At 32.0% G+C, this 19,537-nt stretch overlaps 3 protein-coding genes across 4 annotated transcripts in view; 1 reads left to right on the forward strand and 2 right to left on the reverse strand.

Moving 5' to 3' along the window:
• The window catches only part of LOC126916706 (myb-like protein X), a 38,162-nt gene extending 33,850 nt beyond the window's left edge, over window positions 1–4,312 (reverse strand). The window contains exon 1 of the mRNA XM_050722762.1: window positions 4,064–4,312. The gene's annotated coding sequence lies outside the window, so the exon portion shown is untranslated. The remainder of the gene's footprint in view (window positions 1–4,063) is intronic.
• Window positions 4,313–7,206: 2,894 nt separating this feature from the next.
• LOC126916714 (G-protein coupled receptor Mth2-like) lies at window positions 7,207–14,106 on the forward strand. 2 transcript variants are annotated; one of them, XM_050722778.1, is made up of 7 exons: window positions 7,207–7,560; window positions 8,049–9,017; window positions 9,867–10,105; window positions 11,247–11,413; window positions 11,569–11,802; window positions 12,310–12,570; window positions 13,216–14,106. In XM_050722778.1, exons 2-7 carry the CDS (start codon window positions 8,829–8,831, stop codon window positions 13,689–13,691), a joined length of 1,566 nt encoding a protein of 521 aa, XP_050578735.1. In that variant the 5' UTR covers window positions 7,207–7,560; window positions 8,049–8,828; the 3' UTR covers window positions 13,692–14,106. The 2 variants fall into 2 exon arrangements, with proteins under 2 accessions (XP_050578735.1, XP_050578736.1); XM_050722779.1 differs by having other exon boundaries at window positions 7,207–7,457.
• An 877-nt stretch (window positions 14,107–14,983) lies between these two features.
• LOC126916718 (inositol polyphosphate 5-phosphatase K-like) lies at window positions 14,984–19,417 on the reverse strand. Its single transcript, XM_050722787.1, has 9 exons — window positions 18,627–19,417; window positions 18,262–18,378; window positions 18,117–18,194; window positions 17,833–17,980; window positions 17,586–17,761; window positions 17,281–17,508; window positions 17,059–17,212; window positions 16,775–16,964; window positions 14,984–16,668 (listed from the first exon to the last, which is right to left on the reverse strand). The coding sequence occupies exons 1-9, from the start codon at window positions 18,650–18,652 to the stop codon at window positions 16,493–16,495; spliced, it is 1,293 nt and encodes a 430-aa protein (XP_050578744.1). The 5' UTR covers window positions 18,653–19,417; the 3' UTR covers window positions 14,984–16,492.
• Between the last annotated feature and the right edge of the window lie 120 nt (window positions 19,418–19,537).

Below are 19,537 nucleotides of genomic sequence, written 5' to 3' on the forward strand. Positions count from 1 at the left end.
GTGTTTCCACATTTTCAACGCGAGATTCGATCTTCTCGGTTCTTTTATACCAAAAGCAATGTGACAACTTTTATACCAGATTAATCGACTACTTAAAAATGCTAATTCTCATTTATTTCATAACGCTTTGTAACTGTTCGGAATTATTAAATCTGTTTATTCGTATGAGTCATCGAAGGCCACAGGCGTATATCTTTATAATTTTATGCTATAAAAACATTTCAGAATATTTACATAGTAATTTAATAGAAAAACACAGTATATTTCCGATAACTTTTTTCTTATCCATATTCAACCATTGCTGTATGTATTCCCCCTTTCAATTTATTAGATTACCGCAACGCAACAAATCAAATCGTATAGCTAGATTTCATGTAGTTCGACATTTGATAATGTTAGTTTGCTAATATCGTAAATTATCTAATATCGTAATGAAAGTAAATTAGTGCGCGAGGCGGTGCTGATATGAATCTAGTGCGGGGCGACAAGACGTATAGGCCCGGCACTATAACGTTCTTACCCCTTACCCCGAGATAGCCAGCTCGCGACCGGAGCACCGACCATGGAAAGAGACCGAAGGTACGCCGAACGAGGACAGACGCAGAGGAAGAGAATGGGATAACCTGTGTGTATATACGGGTATACAGAGTGTACCGAAGGTAACTTCGATTACAATGGTATCAACGATTTTACCGGCATTAAAACAGAGAAAAATCCTGTCGATTAAGCTGCGCGTTATCAACAACCCTTTCTTCTGTCGTTTTAAATCCGCAATATCCGATAACGAAGTGTTCCAACGATTTTCCTAACATCTCCAATTGCGAGTGACAAATTAGCGCAAGGTCGTGACTAATTCGAACGTTGAACGAACTCTTTTTCCGATTCTCTATGTATCGGATTTATACGTATTTTATTGTCAATTTCACACGATTCGAGCTTGTCCAATATTCGGATATTTTTGGTGTACAACATGGTTACACGGAAAGGAAAGAAAAGAGAACGAAAAAAAAAGGCGAAAAAGGAGAGCGTTGGTATTTTCTGAACGGGAGATTTACCCGTGTCCCCGACGAGGAACTAGTTTTCGATAAACGAGCACCTCCTCGTTAAGTGGCTCCACGAAGGGGGCCGAAATCGTACTCACCCTATATCCCCGAAGCGTTCGCGGGATAGAGAGGCCCTGAGAGGTCAAAGTGGAAGAGAGAGGGCCGTGCACCAAGTGAGAAGCGGTGGGACAGAGAGAGAGAAATATTTTTATTAAAAGGAGGGAGGCGACTCAATGGAGGGATAAAGACAGATTCGCGGCGCAGTACACCGTGTCGGATGCTGATGCTGCATTAAGCCCCGTTTGCACTTCCGCCCTTCCATTCGCAAGCTTCGATCCTTTCATACGCTCCCTTCGCACCGCTGCCGCCAATTGTTTTCGATGATTTTTATTTTATATGATATTCCTGACAATTCTACTGAAAATAATCCAACATCGCGGGCGAGGTGCTTGCTTTGTTGATTTTTCTCATTTCAGAGCAGTTCGGTTCAGCAATTCCGAATAAAACACGGTTGGGGACGCTTTGATAATATCAACCTGATTCGATGAACGTCAATTATATGAGAAAGGAACAAATAAAATCGATTATATGTTTAAGTCGGAGTAAAATGTAATCTCAAATGTCGTCGTGGTTTTAACGACGTTCGTAGGAAATTCTACAGTTTAATTAAAATAACAATGACTACGATAGCGGTAATTATATCGTTTCCTATCTACAACAACGAACTAAATGTTAGGATATAACATTTTTTCCTGAATTTTTTATGGAAGGTTAGTTCACGATATTCCGTGTATTTTATACTTCCATATTTGAAAGAGGATACGCAACAAATTTCACAATGCCAGGTATCATTGTGTTGAAGAACCATCGACAAACAATGTTACGAAGAGGGGTCTGCGTGTCTAAGGACGTAATCATAAAAGAAATTCTTTCAAATGAAAGCACTATTGACTCGGCAGTGTTGCATCACTATGAATGATGACCCGCCGATTTACAATTTCGGCATTGAATGATTTCGACTTGTTCGACGTACTAGAGTCGTCGAACCAGAGAACGATAGAAGATATTGTTAACTACACACTGTTTTTACTACCGAATAAAGATGCTCTTCCTTGTATTCGTTCGTGACTGAAGGCAAACACGAGGTATACCAGCAAGGTCACGTGATGGACTTCGTCCAGGACGAGACGAGGGAGCATACATAGAAGGGAGACGTCACTGACCGTGAACGCACGCGAGACTCGCGACAATTTTGTCCGCGACTTAGCAGGAACTCCGTACATCGGCAGATAAAGCGGAAGAATGCGGTCTCGATGAACTTTGGTTCGCGAAAAACGCGCCTTCGGTTGATTTCCTAATCGACTCTCTCTACTCGACGATGGCTAAATCGATTGATCAGTAGATTATGTAGATCTGTTATATACGTTAAAATACTCCATCGACATTTAAATACTTTATAACGAATATCATTTTTTTGGTAGATCGTTTGTCTGAAAATATTTGTAAACGTTCGCGAACAGACCGTATTTTTGTTCGAAAAAAGAAAAAATCAATGTGTCTATCCTCGAGCATGATCACTGTTGGTAACAACTGCATCACATGAATGGCTTCCGGCCAGGTAATCCGAGGGAGTGTTCGTTTAACGAAATGTCAAGGAAATAGATTTTGATCAGTGAATATAATAACTTGGGATGACAATGATTAAATCTTCTCCTTGATTTTTTTATGTATAAAGTTTAACGGAATTCTGTTAAAAAATTAGGATGCGTAATTTCATGAACGATTTAATTTGTTTCAATGTAGAAAACAACTTAGTCTGACGATAAATATAATTATATACATATAAATCAAACTTTTCTATGAATGAACAAATGTTACATGTACATGTTTACTTTTTAGTAACTAATATCGCAATTAATTTTTAAATATTATAAAGTTTCAAAATATTGAAATTATATAAACTCCTTTATACTTTGTAACAAGCATCGCTTGTTTAAAGATAGATAACATAACCTGGTCAAAACATGAAGAAAGAAGTACGAAAGATTTAAAATTAATGCTTTCGTGTAGCTTTTGCTACAATAAGGCTAGTTTCATAGATAGAAATCTGTGTTATCGGCTGAATGAAGTTCGAGATTTACGATATTTCTTACTAGAGAGCATAGTGATTCGTTATCGACTATTACTATTTTGAACAAAGTTTAAAAATATAATTCTTTTCGATCGTTCAACTAGGAATAATGGAGCGGTTAAGCATTCGTTTTTGAGTGTCGCAAAATATTTATCTTATATATCATTCAAATATTTATGAACTTATTGAAAAGCAAATACGAAATAATGCGACACCAACATACATCGTAGTCAAATTTATCAATGTTGTTTCTGTATCTGTGGCACAAAGCATATATGGAACATTTTAACAATAATTATTTGGAATGTCAACAACGTATTTATTTTTTTGATACGAACAATAGTCTTGGTACAACGAATGCCACCCACTGTGTAAATGACATCATTAAAATAACCTTGAAAATTATTAAAAAAATTTGTGTACCTTTTCCTACATCTTTTTCACAGGTTATGATCTATCTTTTACAGTTAATATGATAATCATGATGTTACTTTCTTTAATTTTCGAAAAATTTAAATAAATTATTTTGTCTCTTTAACCAACCAAGTCATTATTATCCAACAATCTTAATTTGTTATACAAATATTTACAACTGATTATATCATCAAATCATCTTAATTATCATATTTGTATTATAATTATATTGCGAATTTTTATTTATTTATAGAAAATTCTAAAATGCAAAACCGCGTAGAATGCATGTAAATTGAAAAAATATATAAATATCCAAAATGTAATATCTTCTATAATATGTACTTGGTAGGTAAAATAATTTTCTACAGAGATTCTATTTTTTTAATTATATCTTCAAAAACATGAATTTGCATAAAAATTCTCAGTTTAATTATAATACACAACTATTGATATAAAAACAATAAAAAGTTCTTACATATATCTTGTATTCGACGAATACTTCGTCATCGCTACAGGTGGTCTGGTAAAACCCTCTCCCAGGTTCAGCACGCCTACACATTCCAAGACGTCATTGGATTTTTTCTGATCCGACTCACTCCATTCTTACGTCTGATCCCATTGATCCTAACAACATAAACTGGTAAACTGCTCACTGATACAAACGTTTATTGCGTCAATCGCTAAATTTGAATTTCATTTGCCTTCATAGAAGTTTAACCTCCTGAAGCACCGGTACAACTACCAGTCGATTATCGAAACACTACGGAATTGGCGGGAACGTAGGCGCGCGGAGATTTGATTTTCAACCGCTCTATCTTGTACAAGATTAAACATACAAACATATAGATATCCAATACTTCTCAGAACTTTATAAAAAACATTTTCACTATTTATACCGTGAATCAATATTATCGCACAGATAATAAAAAGGCAAAGATAAATTCGTGACTAGTATCTTTCAGATTTGCAAGTATTTTTTGATGCGCGTATTTATATCGAAAGTATCATTCATTTACAATTTTGTTGCCGTCTTATATTTTTTTTCAACAGATTTCGTAAGTATGATTTTCGTCGATGCTTTTTCTTTCTCATTTACAATTCTATAAAAACATTATACGTTTTTGCGACTACTCTGCGCGTAAAATCCGGTTTAACATTACAACGATATATCTTCAACTTTCTCCTGAACACTCGCGTTGACGTCAGAAATGATTTTCAGGGAAATATGTACGTGAAGTCAACGAGTTACATGTACTTAGGAATTTAATTACAATGCTCGACAATTCATCGTCTACGACGGTCGAACGATAACTATAAAAGTCAAGAATCATTCAATGTTCACGTTCTTAGATCATACGTGTTTAACGTTATATGTCATTCCTTCTTTTTTATTTATTCAATTATATTTTCATCGTGTTTCTACGTATATACTTACACGGACAGGTTCGATTTGTAAAATTAAATTTGCTTCGCGTACTTTCTTTAACAGCGTCTTAAAATAAAGTTAAAATGTGCAATTTTTTATCGTCTAAAATCATTTTATTTTTTCCCTTGTTTATATACTTTGCCTACTGTAAGATAGTATATACTTATACCACATATACATTGTAATGTTATTCATATATTTATAAATTATAGTAAATTTATATTACGCAGTAAATTTATATGATGTGTGCGACTGAATTTGATAACATGAATATTTCTTGTAAGACTTTTTTTACGCTAGTCCCTTTGATATTCATTTCAATTGGCTAATAGAAAGTTCAATGAGAAACTCCATTAAAGTCAATAAGAAGAACTTGTGAATTTTTAAACTTCTAGTCAGCTCTAACCGATCGTGGTTTCTCTCTAAATATATCGCTGGTGATTAATGTCTGTACCGTACTGCAAACTTCGAAAATTACACCGTGATCGTATTACCTGGCCAACGTAAGATTTCCATATTAAAATTTTAATTAATATTACAAGTGATTAAAATATAAAGAAAATAAATGAGACGTTGAACTTTCACGAAATACATAAGGAAAAAGAATCGATCACCTTTCGACACAAGCTCATCCGCGTGATAAAGATAAAACATTGCACTTTAAATAAATATCCCTACGAATGATATCAATAAAATGGATAAAAAGAAATCTTCAAAATCGTTGGAAGACAAATGTATTTTGGTCCGTTGCCGCTTAAGCGAAACTGCAAATTTCAATCGGATTTGCAGAGCTGCATCCCTCGGTTCTGCAAGCTGCAAATATCGTGTGTATGAAAGGATAACGTAAGTACGTACATTGTTGACTGGCTCATCGAAAGTACGAGGAATTCGCAGAAGCCACTGGTAAAACTTGCATTTCGCAGAATGATATTTGTAACAAAGTTCAAAATTGGAGTTTCTTCGTGACGAGCTACTATATTTGCGATTATAACTCACACGCCTACGTCATCTCATCGGCGATAATAGAAAAATTTCCTTGATATTACGTCACATTTCCGATATCGTCCGACGGTATTTTTAATGAACGTAGACAGGAAGGTTGACGAATATCGCGAATTCGCCGGATTTCGCGGATAGTCTACAAAGCGCGACAGCATACTTTCTTACTTTCTACGAAATGTCGGCCAACGATGAACAAAGGAAGAAAATGTTCGATGTTGCGTCGATGTTTTCATTTCGATCTATCGTCCGATTTTTACTCGAGTATTACCGCTCGAGGACAGATACTAGATCAAATTTTACTACGTTATATAAATCTACTTTTATCGTAGAATTTTATTACTATGGGTACAGGTTTTCGAGAATCTAACGATCCGAGGAAAGCGCGATATTTATATAAATTTTATTCGTATCTATACTCGGGTTTACTTTCCTCTTTGAAATTCGGACAGTATGTTTGTTTTAGAAAATGGACTTTTTAACTTCGTAATAAAGATACTGTCCCAACTTATCGATTCCAGTCGATTTTCCTGATTATCATCTGGAATTTCCGGTACGTTATATTGTACGTAATTAAAGAACATAATAAAAGATATTATAATAGCTGATAATATTATGATATGACGATGGCGTGCATAAAAATATCAACTAAAATTCATATCAAATAGATCAAATTAACATTAATCCAAAAATATATCATATAGTGTAATATGTAATTTAATAATTTTTTATCTATTGTATTATCTCACTCGTACAGTAGAAGAGTTCTATCAACAACCATCTGTTCCAAAAATGATGACACACTATCTATTCTATCGGAATTATATTCTATCGGATATAAGTTCATTTTCAATGCAAAGTAATTTTATTTCTACTAGAACATATAAAAATCATCTACATACTCTCGAAAAATAAAAATTTCCTCCTTTTGATGAACGTCCCTGCACGATGAAATATAAATGACCATAAAGGATGAAACACATGAAAAAAGAATAATGGTCGAACGATTAAAGGAAAAGATATTCCGCAAAGATTTCCTAATTTCTTTATTCTAATAAAATTATCAAACAGAGTTCAACGAATACGCAATAATTACATCTGCCTATTGAATCTTTGATGATGTATGCAACCGTACGAGTAATCGTGCACTGATAAATAAAGGCCTTGTGCCTCGAGGAATACGGCCAGTATGCTCCCAGACATCGATGGGTAACCACGTAAATTTCGACAGGATTCGATTCTCCGTTACGTGATCCAGTGTTTCCTGCAGCTTTGAACAAGGACGATTATATTATTATAATAGTCGAGCCACGAATCGGTCGAAAACGTTAATTTTCGTGATCGAGCCGGTGATATTTTCTGGTTTGTGAAGTTGTGCCATCGAATAAATTCTTAAAGTTTGCTTAGGCAACTGTGACAACTGCGACATGATTTTTATTTGAACGTACGATAATAATTTTAATAGTGACTTAAGTCATATAATATCAAGATAACATCTACATAAATTTTTTTCCTCGCGGTGATCAATTTTAAGCGTACAGGAACAGGTATGTGCCAGTCGGATATATCGATACCGGTTCGTGTTTCTTATTAGACTTCTAAAATTAATGTGTTTTCTAGCTGCCGTGTCAATGAATACATCAAACGTTTTTTGAATGAAAACACGTGAAACGATATTCGATTCATTGCCGTAAAGGTCCGGCTCACTTTTTCACCTACTTTTGTCGTCGAAATAACGAGAATTATAGGTCAATGACCATAAGTTTATTAAATCCTCTTAGGATGATGTTTAACATTTTTTACGAGCTTTAACGCCGATCATCGAGTTCTTATCATTTGGTTAATCGTTTAGTCGATTGTATTCTTAGTTATTCTCGGCAAATAGTCGCGTAGAACGGCGGAAAATCCAGCCACAAGTTGCCTTGAGAATAAAAATCGTTTCATCGAGTCATTGCGTGAAGATAAATGCATTTTGAAGATCGCATAGCGGTTACGCGATACCGAAAGATTAAGTAATTCCTATTGTATGTTCTAGGTGTCGTTCGAAAGACTGGAATTTGGTTGACCAAATCCGTGGAACGTCGTATGTAGAAAAGGCAAATAGTTTTTAACGAAACGTACCGATCGGAGAAAGATTTAACTTCGATGTATTAACTGTTGGAAGAGATAGTAGAAGACATATACCTAGAAAACGTATTCTGTTATCGAAGTTGATACTCGAACGAAGCGAGCGCTATTATCTTCCACATTGCTCAGTCTTTAATCGATAGCAAGAAAATAATCAGCGAAGGAGAAGCTGTAAACCGATAGAGTGCGGAAGTCTGAAGGTATATCTTTATTACGTCAAATCTCTACCAACAAGCATCGAACATTCTTCCGGTTTGGATATTTCAAGGAAAACCTTGAGAACGAAATTCAGCCTGAAAGGTGCATACTGACCAAATGAATTATATGGAACACCAAACACGTTCGGAAAAGTTTTAGAAACACCCGAACGTTCGGTATAATATTCTTCGTGCGAGAAGCGTAAATCGTAGTCAACGACGTAGTCAAGTTAGAAGGAATATACCAAGCTTGATCTGAAGGGGACAAAATGTCATCGATGAGTGGAACGGCCAAATTTTGTTATTTCTTTACGGCTGGTGAAGTTCCCGTTGTTTTACGAAGGCATTTTCATTAACGGGATTGACAGAAAATTACATTTTGTGAAAGATTTTTGTAACGAAGTGACATTAAGAAAAAAGAAAAGAACGCAGGAAGCCAAGAAATCTGTATCACAGGCAAATATATTTAAAGAACGTTATAAAAAGTTTTTATGGCAGTTTTCGCAGGACATATAAACAGAATCCAAAGAAACAACATGCCTGCGACTTTGAAGAAATCTCTAGCGCTGTTCTTCTTTTCATTTCAAATTCTTTTTTCCGAACTGGCGATTTGCACTGCCAGTATGGACAACCAAACGATTCATCAATCGATCAAACCGATCATATATCCAATTTCCTTGGTACGTATAGGCACATTAATAAAAATGTTATTTAAATATGATAATCCAGTGACAAATCGTTTAATCAAATATTGTATAATTTAAAAAATATAAATATCAATATATACAGTAATAATAATTTGATTAAACAAATCAAATTTAATCGAACCTCAATATCAGAGAATTTGAAGTTATAAAAAGTCGAATTTTTGTATTCTATAAATGCTAAATAGGCTCGATAACGGCCAATAATATCTCGATAGGAATTGGAACGGTGCTCGTAGTATTTATACGAAATTCGCACAAACATAAAATTTCAGTAGGTCTAATTATACATTACCAAACCATTTTTGTGGAGCACAGCAAATAGATGTGTATACGATAAATATAGATAGCTGTGTGTTCATTTGAGTTATTTTTAGACTTTTCGCCCTATCTATGTCCATCTATCTTTGAAATATTGGAAGCGTAAAATTGTAATCCTATCGTAAAGTCGCAGTATGATTGAAGAGAATGAACGTAAATATAAATTCGTGAACAATAATTAGCATATGTTGTCAGTGGCAAGTTTGCCGCATGAGTTTTCCTTAAGACCTACGCAAATTAAATACGATTAAAATTTACACAGATCTTCGTTCTTATTCGATTATCAATCGTCAGTTTAGTAGTGTTTTATCATACGAAAGTTATTGATTAATTTTAATTCATCCTTCTCTGTTACACGAAATTATATAATTTTAATGTTTCAGTAAGAATGTGTAAGAGACATAAATATAATGACTTTTGATTCGATAAGATAAAATTTTTGATCATTCGGATAAGTACATTTTTTAGATATACATAAGAATATCCTTTGATCTCATATTACAGGAAAATATGACGATGATACCTGAAGAGTACAAAAACTTATCTGTGGTTGGAAAATGTTGTCCACTGGGTGAAGTTCTCATAAAAAACGGTACTCAAGGCTCGGTTTGTTATTTGGATTCCTCCATGACTGAAAATTTCTCTCCCATCTTTTATGGTTTTAATGCATTTGGTTACGAAGTTCCTGGTGAAGTTCGAAGTTCGTTCGTTGCGATCATCGGAGATCCTTGCAAATACAAAAAGTGAGTATACTTAAGTTTCCAAGTAGTAGGAATAACGATTTAATTTTATTGACACTTTTGATATAACATTGATAAAAAGCAGAGATCGAAAGAGTTATGAAACTTTTAAATAGGTTCTATTTAAAACATAGACCGTGAAACATTTTTTGAAGGAGTTCTTGCATCGTAAGTTTCGATGAGAACAAAGAAAGAAAAGGTTTTGAAAATAAAAAACGTCATTCTACAAAAGTACGATATTATATTGTTAAATAAGATTTTGGTACTTTTATTTATCTTAAGAAAGCTCTTTTAATACCTGTTCGAAAATAATTCGTTTTCATGGAACTTTTATTATATAAATATTATATGAATATATTATATAAACTCTAAAATATCTGTTCCATGAGGACACTTTTTAAAGAAGTTCCTATGTATAACAATTATTCCCATAAAAATTCCATGTTTTCTTAAACGAAACACGCAAGTTCAAATAGGATTTTTTTAAAAACGAAAGATAAGTGTTTATTTCAATCCTTGATAAAAGAATTTAACGAAACAGAAAAATAAAATAAAAAAGATCATATATATGTACATCTTTTCCTCCGTAGAAACACAATAAGAAACGATTTCATCTTATCTCTTACGCATCACAGATTGTATTCTACATTCTGTATCCAAGGATAGATGTCGCTTCTTTTCATTTTTGATTCGAATGCAAACGATCGGACTGACTTTCAAATTATCTCAAGTACGTTTACACAGGCTGTACATAACACTTCTAATCATGCAGTTGTCTACAATTTATAGATTATACACAGTTTCGAGTTCGTTAGGAAAACATGTCATCTTTGAAATCGAATTTATGCTTCCAAAGAATCTTCAAGTTATAAAAAACATTGAAAGGTCTACTGCTGATTTAACGTGACCTTTTCATCCATTCTCTCTTTAATTCAAAGCGCATCATTATGTTAATCATCTCACCATGATCATCACATGATTGATAATTTACGATTTATACAAAAAGAATTACATGTACATATATATATATAGGTAATTTCAATTAAAGAAAAGAGTACAATTATATGAATAAAAGTATTAAAATATCTAAAAGGAAAGCGAGATGATTTTATATTTATCCAAATTATATATATATATTTTTTAGGTATATTTTAAATCCAAACGACGATAACAGAGATAACAATTATTTATTAACGAACGGTTCTATATACGCGCCCAATCACGATCCAAAAATGCTGCAACCTGGAATCAACTACTGTGCAGAAATCGTGCCAGGTTTAGGACTTCACACTTTTGTATGTTTTTCTGAAAGTAAGCAGAAATACTTTTAAAATTAATTATAAATTAAAAAGAATTATATAAATAAAATTAAAATTAAAAATAACTTAAAAGAGCCAGAAATATACTTTTAGAAGAGTCATTGGACGTACCAACTTATATAACGAACGCTAAAAAAATTGTTTCAGGTCGCGTAATAATCACTGCAGACTCCCGAATTACAATCTACGCCTGCGGCCTTTTAATATCGGTGCCATTCTTAATTCTTACCATCGCAGCGTATTCCATCACACCAAATTTGCGAGATATTTTTGGAAGAGCGTTGTGCCGTTATTGCGGATCCTTAGCGTTGGCTTTTACGATGTTAGCAATTACACAGTTATGGACTATGGAGTTGTCGGATCAAGCTTGTACCAGTATAGGTAAGATGAAATATTCAATCTGATAAAAAACATTAGAAACAATGTTATTCTTGTCCAAACATAGTACAGTAGAACCCCGTTTATTGGATCAAAGTGCAATGTCTCCAAAATTTATTACAGCATTTAAATGTAATCTAAAATGTAAAATAACGCAATACCTGATAAAAAAACATTTCATCGAAAAATAAGCGTATGTGCCGATACTTTTACTATTCGATTTAACGAACTTTTTTCGACCGAATACGTTTACCTAATTACCTCTTATTATAATTATTTTACGATCTCTTATTATTTTCACTTGAACTACTAAATCGTCAGAGCTGTTCATTTCCTAATAAGTTAAAGATAAATCGAGTCCTACTGTACTCTATATGTACGTTACCATACATAGCGCGATTTACGGGATACCATAAAATGATCTGATGTAACATGTAATTCTTTTGGAAGAAAAACCAGTGCTGGTTTGAGATTTTAAATGAACAATTAAAAAGCAATTGGCTTTTCCAGCATTCGTCATCCAGTTCTCCTTCGTCGCGTGCTTCTTCTGGCTAAATGCGATGTGCATAGAAATGTGGTCATTGGTGCGTGTCTACGTGGATCGTGGAACATACAGAAGAATGAAACCCAGAATGTTATTCTTTTGGTACTCGTTATGGTGCTGGGGTCCCTCGGTGATACTTATCCTCGTGTCAATGATTATGGATCTCAGTCCGATGATACCGGCGACTTACGTAAAACCAAACTCCAAGAAAAGTTGTTCCTTCAAATGTAAGTGGAGTTGGACTCGAATTTCACTGCATACCGCGCACACGAGCGAACAGTTTAACTATCAAAAACATATCACATATATTTAACATTAATAATATCGTGGTCCCTGTTTTCACTTAATTTTGGCACTCTAAAAAAGACTAGTTGTCACTGTTATTTTTATTCACATACTTTCGAGGAACGAAACATAAATCATTGGTGACCTATTTAACACAAGACGTATCAATTTAAATCATTCAAAACGACGATAACAACTGGAAAGAAATATTAGTATAATAAATATTGGTCTACAGACGACCATTGTTTAAGACACCACTTGACAATTTTATGAAACAACAATAATATCATCAGCAATTTTAATTTGCAACATTTTGATTTGAATTCCAATTCAACATCCATGTGTTTCGATTAACCTCTTACTGTGTTAATACTCTTTTAAATATAAGATCGGAGAAGTCAACCTCTTGTCTAAAAAAATATCAAGAAAGAAAAGGTTCCATGAAGTATCACTCATGTCAATCTTGATTCACTTCTATATCATTACCCCGTAAAATCATTAATTTCAAGTAGATAATAAAATTGCAAATTAAAACAAACATATCGATATTAATTCGATAAAACTTATTATTATTTTTGAATTTACAGCGGAAGATGAAGCAATACCATACTTTTACATACCAATCGGATTGCTTCTTATTGGGAATGTGATTCTTCTCGTTCTAACCTTCGTCAAATTAACTAAATATCAAAGGGACCTCGACTTAAGGCGCCTCGCGAGAAATCAGGAATCCGATCGACTTGATCGAAAGTATCTTCGGAGACTCATGAGAACCACATTAGTTTGCATGATTATCTTCGTTTTGATGGGTCTTAATTGGACGATGGAACTAATATTTTGGTTCGTCAACGGAGATTCATTCGATTGGTCCTCCTTCGATCTTGTAAACGCTCTCCAAGGTGTTCTTATCTTCGCTTTATTTGTTCTACGAAGGCCACCGAGAGACTTTGTGTGGCACAGAATACAACAACTTCGTGGTATTAATCAAGTACCAGAACTGGAAGCTGGAAGCATGGAACTGTATCTGCTTCCAACAATGAACGGTGATTCAGCGCCTAGATAAAAAATCATTCCGTGCACATAACTTACTTTTCGACCTTTCCTCGAATTCGTCGTGGATTATGAGATAACTATAAATCAATTGCCGAAACATGCTTGAAAGTTCCTTGATTAAACGTACAATTTTTCTATGAATTATTTATAAAGCGTCGAATTAATCAAACAAAAAAAGTTTGATAATTCTGACAAATTTATTTTATGTAAGACTTATCGAATTATTTATTATACGCGTAATATCAATATAACATATACATATACATCTCATCAACGCGATATATGAGGTCAATATTTATTTTGCATATCATCAATTATGTATCGAGTGTGATTCTTGTATAATACGATTTGTTTTAAATAGTTTGATTACCACGTGTTGATTGCGAGGATAATTCTATACTAATGAAAGGTTTATGGTTTATGTACATGTATGTATTTATATTTCATTTTTTTATATTTCATTTTTCCTTCTTCCATTTATTTCTGATTTCCTGTCACATTTTAATTATTTATGTTCCCTGTGAATATTTTTGTACTCTAAGAAAAAAAGACTTAAAAAATTCAATTTTCTAAATGTGAAATGAATTTTACGAATTTAATAATAGATCACTCGATTCTTGTAAAGTCGCATAATAATAGCATTCTTCGTAGAAACTTGTCTTGATTATGTAAAAATGCCTCTAACTCGTTTTACAATGGTATATGCAAATTGTGATATCTGTATATCTGTACATTGATTACGCAACAGAGAATAACCGAATAGGTTATATTATGATCTTAGATCTAATATACATACGTATATATATTCTTCTGAATATTGTATAGTTAACGTTAAAAGCATTTCTAATAATTTCTAAATGTATAATATTTGCAAGCGCATTCTACAACGTTAAGTTTCATTTATTATTTATCTATTTATTATTTACATAAAATTTCATGAATATACGGTATAATTAAATTACTTTAATAAAAATAAATTCATGTCTGAAACAATTCAATTAGTATTCATTGCCGTATTCTTCAAAGTATGTGTTAATAATAATTTTTATATGTTAGAACTAATAAGAATTATTTACTTATACTAGTAACAAATAAATTAAAAAATACAAGCGACGACGTTATACGTTTTGTATTTTGTAGTATTAACATTAGAAGTGGAATGTATTATTTATTGTAAAACTTTTAAATTATTTATGTGAAATTAAATTCATTCTCATAATAAACATTGTATCCATTTTTAAATATATACATAAGTTTGTTTCAACAAAAAACAATAAATGGTATTTCAAAAACTGCTTGGCATGAGTAAAAAATATTTTTTATTTGTATCCTTCCCGATACTACATTATACATTTATTTACTTTGTTTTTGTGTTTCTGTCGTGCTATACAAAAATAAAATAATATAGGTTTGTACAACCAAACCATCATTACACACATTTCGCCAATCGAACCAAAAGATTTTCTACTAAACTAATAAAAATTTGTAATTATCTAGAAGTGCTTGTTCGAATATAAAGTGTGCAAAAATAACCCTGACACACTCGCTATATGCTCTGAAGCGTAAGACGATTAAGCACTAATGCTTTTGGGTAATAACCCAACAGCAAAACCAGGTACCGAAAGTAACTTTTCAACATTAACCAGAAAATTGAGTGTTATATAAATTACATTATGTATTGTTTTGAGAGTATCATTTTCCACCTATGTATATCTATTCTCATTTATCGCTATTGTATTATCCAGCAAATATCAACATTTTATAGGACATTTATGTACGAAAACATTATTCCATAAAATAAAGACTAATTTTTATGAATTCATTATAAAAATATAGTTTTTTTATAAAATTATCTATCCTCAAATTGCTTAGAAAGAACTAATTTACAAAATACGTATTATTTACTGAATAATACAATACTTATTAATCTCTTTTTATTTTGTCTTTTTGTCCTGAATTCCCAGAAATCTCTTATACATGTCTAAGTTCATAAATACGACAATGCGTACAGGTGAAAATTCTAATGTGTCTAAACTCTTTGTGGTCCTTGTGGGTATAACAATTATTTGTTCGTTACTCAAACTCATATTGAGTTCAAAAGCTAAACTAGTATTATCTTTAAAATATAAATAAAATAAAATTTTTGTAGACAAAAATTTATATTGTATAATGATATTAGCTCTCTGTGACATAATTTTCTATCAATTGCAGCAACATTATATGTCAAAAATTTATGGGCAAAATATATTAACCTTTTGTCACGCTCTTTGAATGTTCGCTATAATAAAATCTATATATAATGTAAACTATCAGATATCTTATGAAATATTCAGTTTTCTAAGTGCATATTACATCTACAATGCTCATAAAATCAAATAACACATTGCAGAAAGATAATACCCTTTCAACCATTCAACTTTGTTTCTCTACAATTATTTTCATCTTCAATCATGAAATAAGTACAGCTCATCCTTATTTGGTGGAATTATCCTATAAAGTACTAATTTAAAGCATAAAAAATATTCAATATGTTTATCATTTTCATGATATATATGTTGCATAAGTGTATATGCAAAATAGTATTTTAGTCTTTATAAATAGTTATTCATTCTAACAAGAAAATAAAAAAAATACTGGACCCCAAAGAGTTACAGTCAAATAAAATAATTCTCAACCACTTAATAAAATTATCCAATATTTGTGTATATAAATTTGTTAACTAAGCACACACATAAGGTGCAGCATCTTATTCATTAAACATTAAGCGACTATCACTCTGCCTATTCTGACTATATTACACGAACCAATTTATCAAGCAGGTCTGTGATGTCCTGGAAACGGTGGACTAATGCCTAAAATTCCAACAAGATTCCCTCGTTGAGCAACATACACCAAACGATACATTCCTGGTGCTCGAAGGGCAGTATCGCTAAAGTAAATTCGCTCGGTGATCGAATGAGGTTCGAGAGGAACTGGAGACGATTTACCTACCATAAGTCTTTATTATTGATTTACCGAAATAACTATGATATATGTATGCAAAATGAAAATTAATATATCTAAAGAAATATAATAAAATGGTATCTCGCTCACCTCGACCTACATATTCATAAACGATATATTCGTCTAGACTGGAAAATTCATTGTGAAAAAGACCCACCCAATCGCCGCTAGCTGGTCTCGCGTCTCCTAATAATCTATATGATACTGAATTTTCTTCATCTATAAACCATGATGACACAGGTTGGAATTCTACACCATGGTCCTCTACATTTGGTCTAATCTATAAACATAATGCAAAATTTTATAATAAAATGACATTTTCTGCTATTTATTATTTATTTTCACCGATCTTTATATTGTACAAAAAATCTTACGACAATATCAAATTCTCCTGTGACAGGCTTATGGTCTGATTGTATATAATTGGAATGACTTTTATAATTACGCTGAATAGCATTCAATTTAACATCGTCATAAATATCTGCATTTACTCTGTACAAAATTCTATCAGTCCATGATGGTCGACGCCTAAATAGAAAATTCTTAGTTAAAAGAAAATACAATTAGAAAATGCGAGTATCATAGTCTTATCTTACTTGAGATCAAATTCTTGAGATGCAAATTCATATTTATAAGTAGGAGGAAATGTAATAGGATTCTCATTCAATTCAGAAAAAGCTTCACCCTTCTCCATTACCATCTTTAATTGATCTCTGGTTAATAAGGATTTTAATTCATTTTTCCTAACTAGTATGTCTATTTCTGTGGCAGTTAAATCCTCTCCATGTAATCGAAAATTTAAGTCACCAATCCAAAACACATAACTGTGCAGAAAAGTAATATGGATAATTTATTTTATATTTATGGATTAAATTGAATTAATTTAAAGAAAATTACTGACTCATGAAATAATATTTTTGAAGTATCTGGACTACTAAAGCTATGACTTGTGAGTATTGTATTATAATCCATAATTCTGTCTGTTAATAAATGATCATGTGGTGTCAAGTGTGTATTTACTATACACATGTTAATTCCATACATATTTAATCTTATACTCACTGCACCTTTATTTCCCTTTAAATAATGTATTTCTTTACTAAAAAAAAATTAAGGAATGAGTTTATATAATTATAATTTTTTCTTACCCACATGCCTCCACATCCTGTCCTTGTATATTGAGCCTCTATTAATCTTAAATGTGTAATATGTTTTCTTAAGCAAAAGATATTTAAAACAAGACCTTGTAAACGTTGTGTACGTATTTTTACGTAATCATATTTCTTTAATATATCTCTGCAAGAATTGTATACAATAAAATTCTTAAATATCATTTTTAACATAACGATCATTAGCTTTCAGAAATGTAACTGTTAATTTATATATACAATTAAATTTGTTACTGTAATATTTCCCACATTTATATATATACCTAAAAGATTTAGTCCATGGATCATCGAAGAATATGTCCATCACCATATTTTGTGGCTGAGCTTTAACTTCTTGTAATCTAACGTAATTTATGAATTTAATTATTTTATGGATGACATAAATAAATTTGTATAAACTAAACATACCCAACAATGTATAAATCTGGTAACGTTTTCGACTCGTTAATTTGATTCACATCAAGAAGTTCATGCAAATCCTCCTCTGGGTATTTAGTTGCCACATTCCATGTGACAAAATAAATTCTAAAATACATAGGAAATAATTTTTCATTACTAAAATTATTTACTATTATAGAACATAGATAAACATATTGATCAAAATATAAAACAAAAACATATTTTTAACTAGATATTAAGTTTTTAATTCATAATTTAAATTTGAAGCGTAAGAGGCTAAGGTCACAATCCAATACAGACTTGAAGGAAAGAACATTGATTAAAAAAGAACATATACAAAAAAAAAAGATACATATTATGCAATTTTTACTCACCTAAGATATTTTATTGTATCAGCCATTTTTAGGACAATACGATGTACATATATTGTAAAACAATCATACAAAATTTTACTCTAGCTTTGTTAGCATCTGGAATCAGGTTATATTACAGTGACTGTGCACTGTTTTCCAACATACTTTTTAGGTTAAAAAGTAATATATGAAATGTCAACGGTTGGTTAATTAATATTTTTGTTCTAGATTTTTATTCAAATATTGTTAACGAGTACTTAAAGGGAGATTTCACAGATGTCACATTACTTTTCGATTATAATACACGAAAACAATTTTATAAAGAACCATACCATTGACAGCTGTGATGCACGGACGAGCGTGCTGTGAAGAAAGCAATCTCCCCTCTACTACGACTAACCATGTGACGTCAAGAAAGCAACCTGTCGTTTACTGTCACCATCACTGTGGTAAAGTGCATTGTAACGCAATTACGCGTAGTAAATGCAAAATACGTAGTATACTACAACTCCACTTATCGGAATTCTTTCATTAAGTAAAATTTTGAAACAACTCGCATATACAATGCTTTTAAATGAACTTCATTAATTTTCTTTGTAGTTAATAAGAACATAAATAAATAAAATAATACAAATAGATAAAGAATTGACTAGCTAAAAATCCGAGCATTTCGAAATTACAGGTCTCGGAAATTCATTTACAAAATAAGATCTGATGCATTTCTGCAAGCAGAGAAACGATGAGCAAATGTGTGATTAAATTTGTTTTTTCCACCAAGAATCTAACTATTTGGATAAAAAAATCATAGGTAATTATAAAAACCAGTCAACTACTATTATATGAACGTTCCACTTATGAGTTCTATTCTTTGACAAGTTCTGATAAATAGAGTTCTACTGTAGTACGTAATATGTAATCAATAATAACCATGT

This window comes from Bombus affinis, chromosome 5 (genome assembly GCF_024516045.1).
Source record: "Bombus affinis isolate iyBomAffi1 chromosome 5, iyBomAffi1.2, whole genome shotgun sequence".
Taxonomy (NCBI): Eukaryota; Metazoa; Arthropoda; class Insecta; order Hymenoptera; family Apidae; genus Bombus; species Bombus affinis.